The 19529-nt window shown below is 50.3% G+C and overlaps 1 protein-coding gene across 1 annotated transcript in view; it reads left to right on the forward strand.

The window, feature by feature from the left end:
* ATP6V0A1 (ATPase, H+ transporting, lysosomal V0 subunit a1) overlaps window positions 1–19529 on the forward strand; it is a 20306-nt gene that overhangs the window by 418 nt on the left and 359 nt on the right. The window contains exons 2-17 of the mRNA XM_010138257.1: window positions 47–144; window positions 624–752; window positions 5213–5316; window positions 5777–5903; window positions 7132–7214; window positions 7773–7866; window positions 9155–9367; window positions 10043–10193; window positions 10417–10556; window positions 11326–11483; window positions 11900–11990; window positions 12775–12893; window positions 13188–13404; window positions 13943–14050; window positions 16756–16863; window positions 19005–19122. Of these exons, the coding sequence (XP_010136559.1) occupies window positions 47–144; window positions 624–752; window positions 5213–5316; window positions 5777–5903; window positions 7132–7214; window positions 7773–7866; window positions 9155–9367; window positions 10043–10193; window positions 10417–10556; window positions 11326–11483; window positions 11900–11990; window positions 12775–12893; window positions 13188–13404; window positions 13943–14050; window positions 16756–16863; window positions 19005–19122 (2058 nt within the window). The remainder of the gene's footprint in view (window positions 1–46; window positions 145–623; window positions 753–5212; window positions 5317–5776; window positions 5904–7131; window positions 7215–7772; window positions 7867–9154; window positions 9368–10042; window positions 10194–10416; window positions 10557–11325; window positions 11484–11899; window positions 11991–12774; window positions 12894–13187; window positions 13405–13942; window positions 14051–16755; window positions 16864–19004; window positions 19123–19529) is intronic.

Here is a 19529-nt window from a genome sequence, read left to right on the forward strand (position 1 = left end):
GCGTTGACATGTCTGTCGGTTAACATGAACGATGCTGTCTCTGCAGGGTTTGTGGAGAAGGAGATTAAAAAAGCAAACATTCCTATCATGGACACCGGTGAAAACCCGGAGGTGCCTTTTCCACGTGACATGATAGACCTGGAGGTAACGATGTGTGGCGAGACTCAAGGAGTGTTGGATTAGCTCTGTTGGTAAATACCCCTGAGTTTAGGCCGAAGTGCATTAACCCGACTGGTCCCCAGCCTCTCTGCCAGCTCAGGGCTGGGTTTGATCCTCGAGTATTGTTTACCCAAACACGGTTAGAAGTGAAGGCACTTAAGAGGAATTTCACCCCTTGAAAGGAGTCGAGCACTGCTGGCCCCTCACGGGGTGTAACTGGTGTTATGGTTTTGGAGGGTTGGTGATGGTTTGAAGGACGCTGCATAAACCCTGGGTACGAAGACCCCGGAGAGTGTCACAGGTCAGGGTCTGTGGGCCACAGCAGTGGGGGACGTGTCTGTAGCTGTGTGGGAATCGTGTGGGGACGTGCAGCATCCTGCCTGCTTCCCCTGGTGATGGCTGAGCAGCGCTGATGGTGGAATCACCGTCAACTCCCTTTCCCTTCTCCTTTTTGCATCTTGCAGGCAAACTTTGAGAAAATTGAAAATGAGCTTAAAGAAATCAACACGAACCAGGAAGCTCTGAAGAGAAACTTCTTGGAGCTGACAGAATTAAAATTCATTCTGCGTAAAACTCAGCAGTTCTTTGACGAGGTCAGAATACCGGGGGCAGGTTAACACCTGGGGAGCTGGTTCTTCTCGCACAAATTACCATTTTTATTCTCAGATGTATTTTTAGTTGCTGCTTTGGACAGCAGGGTCATTTTTATGCTTTGTTTAAGAAAGCTTCTCGAGTTATTTTCCGTTTTTCATGCAGCTACCCATGATTCACCTCTTACGGTGCTGTTTGAGGTTTAGTTAAGCAATGGTTTGTCTGAAGGTTCTGTACAATAACGAAGATACTCGTAGTTTTTAAAGCACGTCAACAAACCAAAAATTGGGCAAGCACCTCCTGCCGTGGGTGAGAGTTCCTGTGGTGGTCTGCGACGAACAGTCGCCCCGCCTGACGCAGAGGAGCTGCGATCAAGCTGAACTTCTCTTCAGCCCCTGAAGTGTTACATGGAGGTTACTCATTAGGCTCATAATGCAAAGTCCACCGAAGTAACAGATTGTTTATTGATTTATTTAAGCGAGCCTTTGGTCAAACCCTGAAGTTCTCACACCTCAGTTCTGGATCAAAGAGGCTATTTAAAATCTTCCACATATTGCCAAACACCAGCATGGCCGGGAACCCGCAGCTCTGTCACGTGTTTCAGAGCAGTAAGGAAGTGTCCTGTGTCCTCTCACCCGAGGGTTTGATCAAAGAGCTGCTGCTGCTCGCAGAGGCTGTGATCAGGCTCCTGCAGAACTGGGGCGTTTATCTGACGGTTTGGGGTTTGGGTTTTGGCACGGGGTGCTGCCTGTTCAGGCACTAGGATTGTTCCCGTGCCAGCACAAGTCTGACAGATACAGCTGCTCATGTGCTCGGTTCATTGGTCATGGGGTTGGTTTCAGTACAAAACACCCTTGTCTTCGAGTGTTGAATGTCCCCTCATGAGTGTCTTCTTGGACCAACAGCGTCAACCTGACAATCTCGTGCTCGGCTGCGCTGAGGTGCCTCCACCCGCCCGTTCTGCCCGAGCACTGAGCAGAGCCGGGTACAGCCATGGCTGTGCCGTGCGCTGGTTTATTCAGGAGTCTTCCCTGGCGAGAACTGCTCGCTGCTTTGGTTCAGGTCCAGCGTGGTCGGGCTGAATTTAAAGATCCGAGTCAATTTTCTACCCAGTCTATGTCAGGTCACCCCCAGAAGGGAGCTCAGGGCAGACTCGGATGAACCGGCCACAGAAAGTGTGGAGGTGTTCCTGCTCCTGTTTGAGAATAGTTCTCTGAGCTAGTCACCCAAAATACAGCCGGTGAGATGAGCTGCTGGGTGTGAGAGCAAACTGAGCAGCTTGAGTGTCCAGTTCAGTAACACATGAGTGTGGAAATAAAACTGTTCTGGTTCACGCGGTGAAGAGCAAGCGGCTGTGCGGGATCCCGGCAGCTCCGGGGCTCTGCGCCTTGTGCAGTCGAATCCTGGTCCCAAAGGGCTAGCGCTTTGTTTCTCTGCTGGCCTTTGCGCTGCACCTTCAACGCTCGAAGACATCAGCAACTTGTAACTAAGATTGTGTTATTCTGAGTAATAAGTTGCACCAGAAATGGCTCGTTATCCAAATTGCTTTACCCTTGGCAGTGGCTCTGCTCTGGGGGAGGGAGGGGGGCAGCACTTTTCACTGGTTCTTCACGTGATTGTTCCAGTCACAGTGGCCATTTCTGGTTCCAACGCACCATGTTGATGATTATGCTCCTTTTCTCAGTCTTCTTGTCTTTGCTTATGAGGAACAGTAGAGCTGGAGAGATTTCTCTGAAAATTTTGCCTAGAGTGTGAGCGTAAAAGAAGACTGGAAAAGTAATGGTTAATGGCATGCAGTCCCCGACTCTCCTTCCTCCAACTCTTCCTCCATCTGCTTTTCTCTGTTTGTTTTGCATCTGACATTTCTGTCTGGGCTCTGGGTTCCTAAATCAGATGGTGAAATTAATCCCTTTTAGTTCTTGTGAAAATCGGTGGTTGTTCTGTCTGTGGACTGAAGGGGCTTGAATTGTATGAGCTTGTGCAGCGACCCAGAGCTGTCCTCAAGAGGAGGGAAAACTGACCTTTCAGGCTTTGAGGTCAAAGGTGCTGCTCTGGGTGAACAATAAGCAGTTTAAGGTGTTTAGTAGTGGAAGATCTGCATTCTAGATATTGCACATGCTTGGGGTTTTCCACCACTGAACGACCTGGTGGAGTAAAAGTACTTCCCAGTGATTGCGGTGCTTCGCTCGCTGCCACTGTGGGAACTCTTGTTCAAAGCAAATTTCCTCAATTCCTGGTTTCCTGCACTGTAGCCGGGTAGCTCTTTCACTGCCACATGGCCTCGACTTTTTATTTCTGCTGCTTTGGTTACGCTGCCGGGGCCGGAGGGTGCTGCTGTGCTGCTCCCTTCCTGTGCGACCGTCAAGCCAAAGCAGTCGAGAGAGATGGAAAGGAGACAGCGGGTTGGGGTGCAGCTAGTCCTAGCACACAAAGTTCTGGTTCAGTTAAACTGGTCTGATCCAATTTTACTCCAAGCTGCTTCACTCTGTGATTGTGGCCCCTCTAGGCAGGACCTTTGGTTTATGCCATGTCCTGACTAACAGACGCGTGGCCCCTGGGGTCAGAGGTAATACTGAACATGGGAGAGAATCGCTCTCTTGAGGGAGGCAGACACAAAGTTCTCACCTGTGCTGTCCTTTTTTTATGTTCATACGCTAAAAAGTGGTGCCCCTCACAACAAACATCACGGAGAGTATCTTGATTCCTAACAAATACAATACAAGCCTCTTAAAACTGCGAATTCCTGTTTTCCATCATCCTGAAGTGCAGATATCAAATGTCACTGGTACATTTGGTCTGTTTGTTTGTTTTTTGGTTTGGTTTTTTTTTTTTTTGAGGTACCAAACTTTCTTATTTTGGTTGTGTTCTCTATGAAGCAAAATTTTCATTCAATTTTTGAAGCTGCAACAAGTTGCCCTAAGTTTGAAAGGGTCAGAAATTGTTTTTCTTGCCTTTCCAAAGCAAAGGAGGGGCTCCCTCGCTTCTGCCGTGTCTGGGAGCTGAAGCGAGTGTGTGTGTGAGCTGCTGAGCTGTGCTTGATGTCAGCCTTGCAAAACCCTTTTGTTTGTGGTAAATGCTGCTAGTTGACACACAAGTAAAACCTTGTAGAGTTTTACACTAAAATTGTGATGTGACTATGGCACAAACGAAGAAACCACAGCTGAGCCATTAGACTCGCTCTGTGCTTTTGCAAGGCTGGGCCGCGCGTGTGGATGCACCTCAGTGTCCAGGGCCAAACTCTGCCTTCGGGTGAACTCCAGCGAGTTCCCCCGACAGCCCGAGGGGAGGCTCCTGCTCGCCCCCGAGGGCCAGGTTTGCCCCTCTTTGTGCTCGGGAACGGTAACGTTCCTCCGTTTGCTATATAAGCTGCAGAGGTAGAACTAATGGGTGCGGGGTTGAACCGAGCATGAAGACAGGGCACAAGAGGATGTGATTTGAGCATCCTCCCTGACTCGAACTGCTGGCACTTACAAGCTGTATTCCCAAGAATTTTAGCCTGCAAATTAGTTGTAAGAAAGGGCAGTGTAAAACTGTGTCTGGTTTTAACACCTGGCTGGTCAAAAAATGAGCAGCAGCATCAGCCTGCCCTGAGCTGGGTAACCCATGAGCAGGGCTGTACGCTGGAAGCGTTGTGTGTCCTCCCTGGGGGGAGAACTTTGTAAAGCCAGTAAAGAACACGACCCTCCAGCACCCGCAGGTGTGTCACTGATGCTGACACTGTGTCTGAGGTGATGTGGAGGTGACGTGGAATCGACCCAGTGATGGTCACGTCACTCTGAAGTGACAGAGGTGTTGCTCCAGAGCTCAGCAGAGGGGACACGGGGGTCTGACACGCGCAGGGTGCCAGGTCTCACCTCCCTGGCTGCAGCCCTAAGGCCAGCTACCCTGTCTGCGGAGGACGTACCTGAGGTCTCCTGTTCCCTAGAACAAGGCTCCCAGGTCACTTTACATCCGTGTAGATTTTCCAGCTACCTCCTGGAAACACCTTTTGCATCTTTATTAACGTGCAGAAAATGCACGAGTGGCGCAAAAGGGAACTGGCTTCTACCTTTGTCTCCATTTGAGATCTAGGGAAGGATGGGAGTAAAGTGTGTCACAGTGTCGTGCCACTGAAAATGGTTCTTGGGAACATCACTTGTATTTAAAACTTGATAAATTGTTTGAATTCTGCCTTTCTTCAGACTTATATATCCCACAGCCCTGTGTTCTGTGGCAGCAGCCTGCAGACCCTTCTTGTGTGGAAGCTTTGCTGAGCCATTCCACTTCTCCTCTTGTTTTTCTCCTTCCTTGTGTGATTTTTTTTGCTGTCTTTTCTGTCATCTAGTTCCTCTTCCTGCTGTCTTATGTTCGTTCTGGTTTTTTTTTTTTTCCTTTTTTTGTCTCCCCAAGCTATCTCCTGGTTCCTCGTTCCCTGCATGCCACTAACTAGTTTCATTAGATATTAATTGATTTGTGAATTCAGGCTGAATTGCATCATCAGCAGATGGCGGATCCAGACCTGTTGGAGGAGTCGTCTTCGCTCCTGGAACCAAGCGAGATGGGAAGAGGTGCCCCGCTACGACTCGGGTAACAGCAGCTTGTGCTTTCTCCGCTCTTTGCTGGCTCACGTTCGGCCCGTGGAATCCCCAATGATTCGAGCACAGTTTGGGACCTCCCGGACCGGCACATCGGGCCGGTAGAGGCCGATCTGACGCTGGCCATTGGTCTCTGTCTTGCCCTCTGTACACCAACTGCCCGATTCAGATTTGTCTTCGCGCATTTCTCGCTGCGCAACAGTTGTAGCGGTTTGTTCCTTGTAAATCTGTTCTGGTTCCTTCTCCAGACATTCTGAGCTCTCACAGCTTTGTGGAAACAAGTAACTGCTGTGGGCACGTAATACACTGAAAACCCTGTTTAGTTTAATACCCAGGAAAAGCCCGGGCAGTTCTATACCCTTCCCGTTGGCCGCTGGCCTCTGGCGCCAGCCTGTCCGGAGCTGGGCTGCTCGCTCGGGGGCAGGGCTGGAGCTTGCGCTGTCCCTCCACAGGTTTGTGGCTGGCGTGATCAACCGTGAGCGGATCCCCACCTTCGAGCGCATGCTGTGGCGGGTGTGCCGGGGGAACGTCTTCCTGCGACAAGCAGAAATTGAAAACCCCCTGGAGGACCCTGTGACGGTAAAAGGAACTGTCGTGGGCAGGAGCACAGTCTCGCATGTGTGAAAGGGTCTCGGATCGCGAGCTGTCAGCCTCTGTGAGCCCCACAGCGGCTGTTTGTGTGGCGTCCCCTCACAGTGGCGTCCCCTCACAGTACCCGCCTGCGGCGTCTGAGGCTTTAGTACAAGTGTTTTCCCACAAAAATGGCAGGATGGGTGGTGAATGCTGCTGAAAGGGGAAAAAACAACTCAAAATTTGGGCTCTGCTCGGGGCAGAGTTGCTTCTCTGGCACCGACTGCCAGTGCAGCGCCCGTGTGCCGTTCTGACCGAGCAGTAGTGCCCCTTGACGGCAGCTGCTGCGGGGGTTAGCCGGGTGTCACAGCTGCAGCTCAGGCGCTCTGAACAGGACCTTGAGGTAAACACCCAACTGAGAACTGTTGGCTTTATTACAGCTAAAATAGTAATTGTGGTGGTCAGGCCTGGTTTTGTCCCCTTTGCTCAGATCTTGAGCAGTGTGCCCAAACTTGGGGAGCTCTTGCTCTGACCGGTACAAAGAAAGCCCTTGGTGGGCTGCACGGGAACAGGCCCGGGAGTTCACGCTCCGTGTCTGCAGGGCTGACTCCTGACTCGCTCCTGTCCCACCCGCTGCTGGTAGCTGGTGAATTATCTGTCTACCAGGAGAGACCTTGCTCTTATTGTGCAACGTTTCCTTAAATTGAGGTTACACCTAATGCAATCATTCTTGAAACATTACATTAAAATTTCCTAAGTAAGGTGGAACAATAACTTGTCAACAAATGCAGGAAAGGGGACCTAGCTGCCGACCGCAACAGCTGAACAAAGAACGTGCCCTTGGCCTCCTGGAGGGTCAGGGTTGATAAACTCCGTCTTATTCTCATTCACTCTTTAGCTTTTTGCTTGTTCTTCAGTGAGCTGAGTGCAGTAAGTGCTGGTAAAGAGTTCACTGCGTCTCTGGAGCTGGTCCCGGGTTCTCCTGTGGAGTGTGTCATGCAGAGTAGATAATTGGAACGTTTTACTTGTGTAAGCACAAGCGTGGTGGGGGTATTCTCTGCCGAGGTTCCCTTGTGACTGCTCCAGTGCTGTGAGGGTACGTGCTCAACTCTGTGCGGAGAGGAGCGCTGCGCATGCGGTCCCAGGGGGAGGAAAAGCAGAACTCTCAGAAATCTGCTCTAGTGCCGGTTTCTGTAACTCCCTGCGCCATCACAGCACGCCCTTTCTTCTGTTCCAGGGGGATTATGTGCACAAGTCTGTGTTTATCATCTTCTTCCAAGGCGACCAGCTGAAGAACAGAGTCAAGAAGATCTGTGAAGGGTATGGATGTCCTACAGCCGGGCAGCTCGCTCACATGTTTGAAACACGTTGTCGTGGCTTAGTACCAGTAGTCTTCAACTCCAGGGACTCTAGGAGAACGTATTCCAACAGCAAATAAAATGTACCATGAGTAGCTGAAAGAGACTTTACTCTCAGATTAGCCACTTCCCAAGCCCGTGATGCTCAAAGTAGATGATTGCTGTGCTAGAGAGTGCCTGGAAACAAGGGAGTTCACGTGTGGAACCCTCAGACAGACCTAGTGGGGTGTCGGTGGGGTGTGGTGTCACAGGACAGACCAACAGGGTCCACTTTAGCAGCAGCTGCACTGGTGTGATAGCAGCACCCTGGGCTGGGCTGGCTGATCACCTTTGTGAGGGTGCTGTTGAGGTACAGCACAGGCAACAGAAGATTTTCTCCCACTTCCATTTTCTTAAGCATTCTGCTTCTGTTTGGCCTAAAGCAAAAGGTGCTTCTTGCTCAATTCTGTGCTCGGGCTCAGCCATCTGTTTCCATGATGCTTTCCATCTTCCTTTCTGAGGTGACTTGCATGTCTTCCAGATTCCGCGCCTCCCTCTACCCGTGCCCAGAAACGCCACAGGAGCGGAAGGAGATGGCTTCTGGTGTCAATACCAGAATTGATGATCTTCAGATGGTAAAATAACTGGGGTCAATGCCCTTGTTTCTTTTTTCTTTAATAATACAGTGGAAAACCTTCTGGATCTTCTTAAACCACGAGGATTTGGGGCCCTGGTAGATGACAGTCTTTTCAGCTCCAGGTAGCTCAAGACCAGCAGCTCAGCAGTGCGAGAAAGGTGTTTGCAGAGTGTCTGCTCGGTCGCTTTCTGTGCCAGCTCAGGGTGGTGGGTGGATCGACCTTTCTGGAGGGCTGAGCAGTTAGTTCTGTACAGGTCAGGACAGCACCGACCGGAACTGGAGGCCAGGGAGCGGAGAGAAATGTGTGTGGTGAGGAGGTGCCGTGCTTCCCAACCCTGAACGCGTGCTTGTGGAACCATCTGCCAGAGCTTTGAAAACATTCGGACTTATTTCCACGTTGAGATGACAACACTGACTTTAACTTCACTCTTCTTTTTCCTGCCTCTTTGTATTTTGGCGCTGTGCTGTCCCGAAGAGCTTCTGCTTCACAGCTAATCTCTTGTGCCGCAGCCTGTGTGCTAATAGAAAGCAACCTGCAGTATTTGATGCTTGCTTCGAGTATGTTGAATGCAGAAAAAATTAAGGGATTTGAGATAAAAAATAAGAAAAGCTTAAGAAACTAAAAGGAAAAACAATTGAATTTGGATTGTTTGTTTGAAACTGAGGCTGGCTCAAGGCGGGAGTTGTCGTGCAGCTGTTCCGTGATTTTGGAGTAGACAAGAACTCAGAAGCAGTTTAGCTAGTGGGATTCAAAGCTGCATGTGCCCCCTGGCCTCGCTTCCCCTTGAGTCTAAGACTTTCCAGTGTGGAAATCTGACTTGGCCAGAGTTAGATGCGTTCCTGGAAAACATCCTCAGGAGAAAACACTTTCTCCTTTTCGCTTCAGTACAGAACTTGCTCATTGTAGTCTGTGAGTGTTTTCCTAAGGCAGCGCACGCCCACTTGTGGAACTCTTTGCTGCCCTTTTAACCTGGGTGGAGGAAAAAGTGATCTCTGTGATTTCTGACCAGTTCGTTGTTTGGAATATCCACTGCCCTTGGGTATGGAGGAGGAAGGGAGTCAGAGAGTACCCCTGGAAAAAGCCTTAAACCCATTCAGCAGAGCTAATGGACGTTGAAGAGTAGTAGCAGTCCTGTGCGCGGAGTGGGGAGAGGACTCACCCGCCCGCCCGTCCTCTGGTGGGTGACCTTGTCCTGTTGGTCAGCCCAAGTTCACTGTGCGCTTCTGCGTGCGGTGAGTTTGGGTCAATGATTTTGCCTCGTCTTTATCCCTCTTCCCTGTGAAAGGTGCTGAACCAAACGGAGGATCATCGCCAAAGGGTTTTGCAGGCAGCTGCTAAAAATATCCGGGTCTGGTTCATCAAAGTGCGCAAGATGAAGGCGATCTACCACACCCTGAACCTGTGCAACATTGACGTGACGCAGAAATGCTTGATCGCTGAAGTCTGGTGTCCTGTCGCTGACCTCGACTCTATCCAGTTTGCTCTCAGGAGGGGCACAGTGAGTGACTGCTGCTGCTCAGATGCGACACGGTCTGATTGTTTTTTTTTTTTTCCAAATGGCAAGTCGGAAACAGTCCCTCTGGGCTGTTTGAATCAGCCCTCGCACAGGGCAGTTTATTTTACGCACAGGAGTCGTGGCTCATAGATAAACTTTATAGCAGATACGTCATGTAAAGCTTTAAGTTCAGGAAGGTGCTGTAGCGATGAGGCCTTTTCCTGTGTCTGCGTCCTTTGGCGTGTTTAGTTATTGAGGCTGTGCTCTGTCCTCCTGCTGTGCGGAAATGCCGTGGAGCTCACTGGAAGGAGCTCTGCAGGAGGTTAGCAGCTTGCCCTCAGCTCAGACAGACAGCTAATGGGGTTGGGTGTCTTGAAGTCCTTCTATTTGCTGTTTTGCAAAAACAATTTCTGGCATGAGTTTTCTTGTCTGCCCTAATCGGACAGTGCTCACCCTTACTACAAGTGCTGCTCCTCCTGCGATACAAAGTGGAGAGCGGTGGGAACCTGGCAGCCTTCCTCAGCTGCTCAAGTGTGCTTCCCGTGGTGGAAGCACCCTATGAACATGCAAGCCCGTAGTTACAGAAATGCTAACAGAAAGTGGAGTTGTACTCTGTCCTCAGCTCTGAGGTGGGTTTTCCAATCCTTGGATTTGTGTGTTGTTTGTTTTTTAAAACAGGAGCACAGCGGATCCACTGTCCCGTCTATTTTAAACAGGATGCAAACCAATCAGACCCCACCAACATACAACAAAACCAACAAGTTTACTTCTGGCTTTCAAAACATTGTTGATGCGTACGGCATTGGAACGTACCGAGAAATAAATCCAGGTAAATTCACGCTTGCGGAAGCCCAAGACTTCTCTCTCAGTTTTTGGGTCGTGGTGTTTCTCCGTGGTGTCCTGTCCTGTGAGGAGATGTGCCTCAGAGTACTTGCACCTTTGAGAAGCAGAGGGGGAGCTTGGGAATTACGCTGCTGAATTGTGTAAGTTGGCTGTAGCCGCTCCGGGATGACTGGTGCGGCGCGCCAGGACCGTTGTCTTTTCTCCCGCAGCACCGTATACGATCATTACCTTCCCATTCCTGTTTGCCGTGATGTTTGGAGATTTTGGCCACGGGATCCTGATGACTCTGATTGCTGTCTGGATGGTGCTGAGGGAAAGTCGTATTCTGTCACAGAAGAGTGACAATGAGGTAAAGTGGCGGGTCATGCTGAGCTTTGCCTCAGTCAAAGAGCTGCAGCTTGGTTTACTCCCATCCTCCCGCCCTTGAGCTGACAACACCGTCACTCCTGATGCTCAACTGTGGCGCACAGACAGACGGGGGAGCCTGCAGAGTGCAGACCGAGTAGCACGTTGTAATAGCAGTGAGTTCCTTTGGCATATTTGTAGGACGTTAGTCCTTCCAGTTGTTTGCAGGAGGCTGTTTCTCAAGGGTAGTAGATAAGCTGTTGTAAACCATCGGCCAAACCTTGGTTGGATTACGAAGGGGTTCAGTCACTGCAGAACTCCCAGTTGCTGTGTGTGTACATTGTACCACCAAGGTTCTTCCTGTTGCCAATCTGGGTGGGTTTCTCATCCTCAGGGCTTCGGTTGAGATGAGATGAACAAGAGTTACGATAGGTTGACAGAGCGTGGAGCACAGCGAACAGGGTCTGCGCTGCCTGGTTCCAAACCAGTGCTGCCAGCTGGGGGGTTGTGTCAGCGTGTGGAGCACATTTATCCCCTCCAGCTAAGCCCAGATCCTCCGAGGGCGGCCGTGCCGCCTGCTTGCCCTCTGTATCCAGAGCCCCTTCTGCCGCGCTGCCTCTTGCACCCCTAATCCCTGCCTCGGGGAACTGGAGACTGGGCTTTCCGGCCACGTGGTTTGTCCTGCAGCAGACTGGTTTTACTGTGTTGTCTTTGTGAGGGACCTTTCTTGTTCTCATGGGCTGTCTTTGTTCATTCTGGGTTTTTTACGTTAGATGTTCAACATGGTTTTTAGTGGCCGATACATCATTCTGCTGATGGGACTGTTCTCCACGTACACGGGCCTCATCTACAACGACTGCTTCTCCAAGTCCCTCAACTTGTTCGGGTCATCCTGGAGCGTCCGGCCGATGTTCACTAAAGGCAATTGGTCGTGAGTAAAGAGTGACAGTGACACTTTCCCCATTGTCCTCCCAACTCAGGAAAACAAACTCTGGACTTGGACTCAAGGGGAATTGGAACGGGGGTATAAATGTGATGCATGTCAAGTTTCAAATCAGTTTTTTGTTTTCCCCAGAAAACTTATAAAGATGCAGTTTAGCACCTTCTTCCTCACAGACATAGCAAGATTCTGCCCCCTGCATCTTTATTCCTTGTGACACTGAGTAGCAGGTCAAGAAATGGGTTTATTATTCATTTGGGAAATCTCTAGGACCACGCAGGAACCTGAAGGCTCTCCCTGCCTGAGCTATTCCTTGCTCTGTCAAGGGAGGGATGTTGTTAGTTTTTACAGGATGAGGACAGCGTTGCTGGTGTTAACGTTTGTGTAATCTGCTTACACCCAAACAGAGATGCCTTGCTCGAGACTACTCCTCTGCTTCAGCTGAACCCCGCTATTCCAGGGGTGTTTGGCGGACCCTACCCCTTCGGCATCGACCCGGTAAGAGCTCCGCCTGCCTTTGCTGACCTTAAAGAACATCCTCTGTGTCAACAGATAGAAGTGTCCCTCCAGTTCACTGTGGAAGATTTCCACAGCCCAGCCCTCCCCTTGGCAAACCCTGTCGATGGTGGAAATGCTCCTGAATGATGACATTAATTCAGTTCCTACCGAGACACCAGGTTCGGGAGGAGGCTTGTTCTCAGGCCCATTAAAGGCTCCTTTTTCACCCTTTTAACCTTCAGAGTTTAATCAAATCCACTTAACTTGCAAGTCACTTTACAAAGTTACTGGATGACCTTGGAGGGAGAGTTACTCCTCTCTTTTCAGTCGGTCTCCAGGTGATCCTGTCACTTTGCGTCTGCCCACGTCAACAGCTCTGCTCCTAACACTGCCTAGAACATTCGGTACCAAACGTGCATGTGCTCCGTGTTAGAGGAAGTGCAGAAGATCAGAACTCTGTGTAATTGTTCATTTAAGTGGACAGTCGTGGTTTTTCTGTCAAGGATACAGCCCCAGTTTTTTCCTGCAACTTTCGCCTGCCCTAAAACCACCCAAGGACTGAGTCCTGCACTGGGGGCGGGGTGGGTCGCTGTAAGACTGTGTTTGTGGCAGGAAAGATTGTCGGCTCATTTCCCCAGAAGAATCTGTGAGACAGACACAACTTTAAAAAAACCTGCTCGTACAGCCCAGAGCCCCTGGATGGTTGATGCTGTTCAGCTCTCGGTCATCTTTCCCCTCCTCACCTGTCTCTCTTGTACGTGGCGTTTGACTCTGTCTTTCACAGATCTGGAATATTGCCAGCAATAAGCTGGCCTTCCTCAATTCGTTCAAGATGAAAATGTCTGTGATTCTCGGCATCATCCACATGCTCTTTGGTGTCACCTTGAGTCTTCTCAACCATATGTAAGTGCTTTGCTCAGTTTTTCTCATGGTGGGGGGAAACTTTGGCTGTAACGTGTGTGTGAGTTGCAGGTGCAGGAGCCTGTCAGACTGACTCTGATGGGAGGCCGCAGTGTGGTTGTTGTCTGCCTGTGTGGAATGAGGCATGTGAGGGGTTACGCTGTTCGCCTCCCAGCTCTGTTTGACGTGTTGAGCCCCTGCAGTTCTGTTCCAAAGACACTCTTCACATTCTCATTAAATTTTTTTGCCTCATGCTAACCAAATGTAATATTAAACTCTCCTTTTTGTCCCCTGTAGCTATTTTAAGAAGCCACTGAACATATACCTTGGATTTATTCCGGAGATGATTTTCATGTCGTCACTGTTCGGTTACCTGGTTATCCTCATTTTCTACAAATGGACAGCCTACGACGCTCACACGTCGAAGGAGGCACCGAGCCTTTTAATACACTTCATCAACATGTTTCTCTTCTCCTACAGTGACACCAGTAATAAGATGCTTTATAACGGGCAGGTGCGTGATCTTGCAGGAATGAGAGCAGAGACGCTTCGTTAGGGTCTTTCACTGACCTTACAATAATTGTGAAATCAAGCGTGAAACGTGTTCCCTCTGTGACAGAGGAAATGTCGCATCGTTTCCAAAGCCTGACGCTGTGTAGTGTTGAGGAAGGCAGGCACAGTCCTTACTGCAGGAATTCATATCGCTCTGAACACAAGTCAGCTGTGGCTCCAGAGCATTTGGATCTGGGAAGGTTGTCCCGCTCCTGCGGTGTGGAGCCTCTAAGCTCAGCTGAGACACCGATGCCATTTCCTCCCAGCACGATCAGACATCTGCCAAATTCTCATTCCCTGCAGAACCTCTTGGATTTTCCCCTGATCTAAACCAGTGTCAGCATTTGTCTGCTCAGATGGGACGGGCGTTCGGTACAGCACATCTTGCTGTTCCCCGGGGAGAGAGGTCCGCACACCCCAGGAATTCAGTCGCTGCTATGCTGCGTGTGTGTTTGAGCACGGACGGCCTCGAAACCATCTGAGACTTGTTTCTGTTACAGAAAGGGTTCCAGTGTTTCCTTGTGGTGGTGGCGTTGCTGTGCGTGCCGTGGATGCTGGTAGCCAAACCCCTGGTCCTTCGCCGTCAGTATTTATGGAGAAAGCACTTGGTGGGTGACTACCTCTGGTCTTTTCAATGTGAAAAGTAATTCTGGATGAAAAGCCTTGTTCTCTGTCTTGACCTTGGCTATGTAGGTTCACACTGCACTGTGACCTAGGTGTAAAGGCAGGTGGGCTTTACTGGAGACAGGTCATTGCCTGCCGGCTTCTCGGCTCAGGATCCAGCATCAAACCTTTCTGTTGGTACTGATACAGACAGTGTGTCTGGCTGGGGCTCTGTCAGCTGGTTCAGGAACACCATCTGGCTGGTTGCTGGGTGCACTTCTGGGCTGTCGCCAGGCCAGCAAAGGGAAAGCAGAGTGTAGGCTTGATTGGCTGCAGATTATCTGCTACCTTTGTCAAAGCAGTTTGGATGGTAAAAAATAACAACTAAAAGGGGAAAAAAATAGACTGCCGCAGTCTCTATGTGAGAGGTTGTCTTCAGGGGCACTCTCTAGGTGTCCGACTGTACCGTAAAGTGTCTTTATGTAAAACGCAGGAGCCTGGCACACGTGCACTGAGGATACTTGGAAATTCTCCCTGCATGTATGACAGGCAGCTTGTAGGATGTGAAGTGAGTCAAAGGTCAGTTCAGTTAAAGACACTCCCTCTCCCTTCTCTGACCATCTTTCATCCTCCCATGTCCCCTCCATTCGTCTCCCTTTTCTCTTTGTGTTTCTTCTCCTCCCTTTCTCTTCTTCCATTCACTATCAGGAAGGGCAGCCCGTGGAGGCCCAAGTCAGCACAGTCCCGAGCGAGCAGGCACTAGAGGCAGCAGCGGCTGCAACAGTGAGTGGATTTAAAAATCACCTGATGGATTTGCAGATGGGAGGTGGCTTTCCATCTAATTACGAAGAGAGCACGGAATGTATCTGCATTTCATAAGGGAATGACAACTGCACCTTTAGGGTGAAATACACTTTCTCTTGGAAAGAGCAAAGTTCAGCAAAGCCGATACATTCTGGAAGAGCTACCAGGCTGAAGGAGGATAGTTTGTGTGCACAGAATGCAGAGACACTGCTTTGCAGGAGTGCTGCTGACGTCCACACCTGCAGAGCAGCGCAGGAATACCTTGCTACCACAGCCCCCAGGTTAAGTTCCCCTTTTTTCCTTTTCTTGCATATTTATTTAAGATAGATTAGGATTCTTCTCAGTGAAGCATTTCTGTTTGCATTATATGTTCCCAAACACCATGTTTGTGCCATGGCCTCCCAACAACCTCATACCAGTAATTACTGCGTTTTTGACTCCTCTGCCCTTGTGGACACTTTGACTTGAATCTGCTGTGAAATGGTTGTGCACAAACGAGCCTCTCAGCAGCAGCCGTTTCTGCTTACTTGTGTCTAAACCTACAGACCGTCCTTCACTGCCGAAGCCTTCTGGCAGAGTAAGATTGCAGCAGCTCCCAGAGCGTGGTCCCGTCCCGAGCGCTGCATATTTCCACCTGGGCTTGGCTGCGAATGCCGCCTGTCTCACTGGGAAGCGTAAACCGCACAAACCGTGTGGAGAACACTGAGCGCACTGGGGCAAAGGGACCTTGAGGCACTTCTTAGCTGTTGGCCAGCGTCTCTGTCATGACATTTCAAAGCGCCTCACAGAAATGTCAGCAATGAAAGTGGATCTTTTGTGCCTACTCTGTCCAGCACAGTAAGTGTGTCCCAGTGCAAGAAGCTGTGAGGGAAGGTCTTTGTCTGAGCTGTGGGTGGGAGTGTAGGGTGAAGGACGGAGCTTTTGGAGCCGTGTTCAGTGTCAGTAGTTTACAGAGAACAGATACAAGTGGAGTGTGAGGGAAAAGGTGGGCGAGTCTCACAAGTCTTAATTTGCCATTCCCTCAGCTCGGTCATGAGCACTTTCTGTCCCTGGAGCTTCAGAGGGAGGTGGAGATCCTGCAGTGCACGCTCAGAGCTGTGCCGGAACAGAAGCCCAGGGGTAGCGATGTGCATGTCAGGCCTTCGCTGCCCAGCGTGCGTTTACGCTGCATAACCACTCTGCCCCAGGGCACTGCCAGGCGACCCGATGCGCGGTCTGTGTGTCCTTCCTTGGTGGCAGGACGCTGTGGAGGGGGAAAGCTGCTGCAGATTAACCGGGAACGGCACAAATGTGCCACTTTCAAATTTTCCGCTCGGTTTGTGGATTATTCTCCGCTGTTTGGAGCACAGTATTAGGGCTGCGGGTCAGATGCTGAACATCAGAACAAATGTCTAAAAAAGGAACTGCTTGCACAGCGTAGGATTTCCAAGTAAGGGAAAGTCTGGTTTCCCGTGTGCGGTGTCAGTGCGCCTGACGTGGTGGGGAGCACGCGTGGGTGTGTGTCCATCCATTCTGCTCTGGGTTGCCTCTGCGTGGCTCTCTGCTGACCAGAGCCGTGCTGTCTCAGTGCTTGTCCAGCAGCTCTGGGCAACGCGTTGGTCTGTTGCTCGTCAGTGCCAGCAAAGGTCCTGCTGAGAGATGTGCCTTTGGGTTTACTAGGGTTTACAGTTGCCGTGTAGAAATGTCTCAAACGTTCATGCAGACAGACTTTTTTTCCCAGCCCTAGCAGGAATCAGCATTTTTCCCATTCAAGCGGGAAAGTAGAATCGTACAGCTGGCTTAACCTGGGCCTTAATGTTTTGTTTTCTTCCGTGAGCTGCTGCTGCACGTGGAGTCATAAGAAACATGAGCTCTTGTGGCAAAACACAAACAACACTTTGCTCTTTCTTTTTCTGCACGTGTTAAGGGGACGCAGAACTTCGGTGGGATCCGGGTGGGCAATGGACCAACTGAGGAGGATGCTGAGATCATCCAACACGACCAGTTATCCACCCATTCCGAGGAGGGGGAAGAGGTAAGCGCCAGTCCCTCCTCGCTCCCCGGGCAGTGTACGCGGCAGCAGAACATGCTAGTGCTTTGGCTGTACCTCCTGGTTTCCAACCTGCATAGAGCTAAATAGCAACGTCTTCAGTGAGGAGCTCTCGTACAGACCCTCTCAGTCATTCCCAGGGCTCTGCAACAAGCAGTAGAATTTGCATATAAAGGAAACGTGTCCCCATCACAAGAATCCCCAGCTGACAGACGCTCTGTCGGCAGTGTGTCTGTGCCGGCTCCTCCGGGCTCAGCATCTCCAGGGGCTGTGCTCTGCAGCAGTGAAACCCTTTTCTGTGTTCGTTTTGACTGTCGGGGTAACACTTGTGGCTTTACCTTACCTCTGGTGGAGAAGAAAAAGGAGTTGGTCTCGCATAGTTTGGGAGTATTCTGACGCTGCTTCATGATTCCCCAGTGGTCTCTTGCCTCTCTTGTGCATTTGATGTGTTACTGCTTTATGTGTCACCTTGCGGAGGGAATTTCTGAATGTGTTCATGACTAATGTTGTGATCGAGACGCTGCACTAACGTACACTTGTGTTTTCAAGCCTACAGAGGATGAGGTGGTAAGACTACAGCCAGCTTCACGTTCATGTGTATCCGGACCACTTCCCATTGGTGTAAAACACATACCAAATTAAATGTGTGATGTCACAACACCTCGTTTTCCAAACGATCGAGCTATTGACATGTCACAGGCCATTTTTAATTCTCCATATGTACATGCCCATTACAGACCTTAACTGCTTCATCTGTGCAGCTTGTTTGTCTGGTCCCCTGTCTGCAGATCTTTCTTAGCTGACCTGGAACGCTGTTAAGCTGGAAGCCTAAAACTGAACAGTGTTTGCTTTTGAACTTTGAAGAAGTCTCATTGGCCTTACGTTGTGTCTGTGGTAACTCTGCGCTGCAACAAACTGTTTAAAGATATTTTTTCCCCGACTATCTGCCATTTTAAGGCTGACACTGGCTGTTGCCAGGCGGCAAATACAGCAAAGCCAGACCAGTTTCATACCGTTCTGCAGCCGAACTAAACCAGTGCCTGTTCACAAAAGAGAAGCTCTGAGAAACTGCTCGTGCATAAACAGTCATAACAAATATGAGTATTAAAGGAGCACGGTGCCAAGGCAGTCCTGCTGGGTCCCTCCTCCCTGGCGTAGCGGTCGCTCTCTCCAGCCGTTGCATGGGGCTGTAAATGGCCGTTGTTTAAATATCCATCAGGGTCCGCTCACCGTGCAGGGAGGCGGCCCTGCCCGCTGGCCAGGCTGCGTTAGAGAACCGCACAGGTCACGTTCTGGGGAGAAGGACTTGAGCGTTCGGCTTAACATAATGGTTTACGTCGTCTCTATTGCCCTGGGTATACTGGGGGAGAAACAAGACTAAAAATAGCTTATATAAATATAAATAGCTTTCTGTGCGTGCTTAGAGCATGAGTCACTCGATGTATTTAAAACATCGTGTTCACTTAAATCTGAGCAGTTTCTGAGGCCTGGATTAAACCCAAAATGCCGGGAATGCTTTCCCAAGCTGCAGCACCAGAAACTGTCCTGCGTGGCAGATCCCTTAAAGTTATGCTTTTGTTATTTCAGAAAATACCAAGACACAGAGACTTTGCCAGTGACGGGCACACAGATGTGACTTTTTCAAGATGGCTCTCTGCGTTATTTTTGCTTTCAAAAAGGGCCAGTTCATAGCGTGCACATGCCCTTGTTGGTCCCGTAGCAGAGGTACAGACGCAGTATCCACTTGAAATACTGTCTCCTTTTTCGTAGCAGTGCATACAATTTACCAGTGAATTCATTTAAATACCATCTTGCTGCTGAACAGTCTTTTCCTGGCAAAGCCCATGGCTCAGTTTGAAACACCTTACTGTCACATGCCGGGATGTGAGGACAATCACACTGGAGCTGCAGCAGCGAGCTGTCGTTCTGCAAAACCAAACAAGACAAGAGAAGTAATTCTTTTTGTTATTGCTAAACTGACATGGCAAACCAGGAGAAGGCAGTGTCAGTGTCCCGGTTCAAACGCGCTGTCGTTGGTGATAGCACCAGGTAGTGGTGTGCCCATTCCCCGCCGGCCACCTCGTGGCTCCCTGCAGCTCTCCCCATGCTCTGTGTTCTCTTTGCAGTTCGACTTTGGCGACACCGTGGTGTACCAGGCCATCCACACCATCGAGTACTGCCTGGGCTGCATCTCGAACACCGCCTCCTACCTGAGGCTCTGGGCGCTCAGCTTAGCCCACGCACGTGAGTGTTCCTGTGGGTCTGAGATGTGGGTCCGTGTCTGATCGCCCTGGGTGGGTGGTGGGTGAAGGGCAGGAATCGCGCAGCCTCTCGCAGCGCAGCTGCCAAGCGCTGCTGGGAGAGGATGGAGCTGTGCCTGCGTTGGCTGCGAGTATCTAGGTCTAAACACCGGCACAGTGCTCCGCTCCACGGGAGGGATGGTGTGGGAAGCTGAATAAAGCAAAGAGCTGCAGAGCAAGGGCTCTGCCCTGCACTGCCTGCGGCCGCTGGAGACAGCGTCTGGACGTACTTGGCTGCAAACGCTGTTGTCCCTCTGAAGTTTCCCTCCTCACTGTAGTCAAGTTGCTGGACTTTAGTTTATGTAGTTTATATTGATGCTTTGTAAGTAAACTGTAACAACCCTCCGTTCC

Source organism: Buceros rhinoceros, unplaced genomic scaffold (genome assembly GCF_000710305.1).
Source record: "Buceros rhinoceros silvestris isolate BGI_N320 unplaced genomic scaffold, ASM71030v1 scaffold42706, whole genome shotgun sequence".
In the NCBI taxonomy this organism is placed as follows: Eukaryota; Metazoa; Chordata; class Aves; order Bucerotiformes; family Bucerotidae; genus Buceros; species Buceros rhinoceros.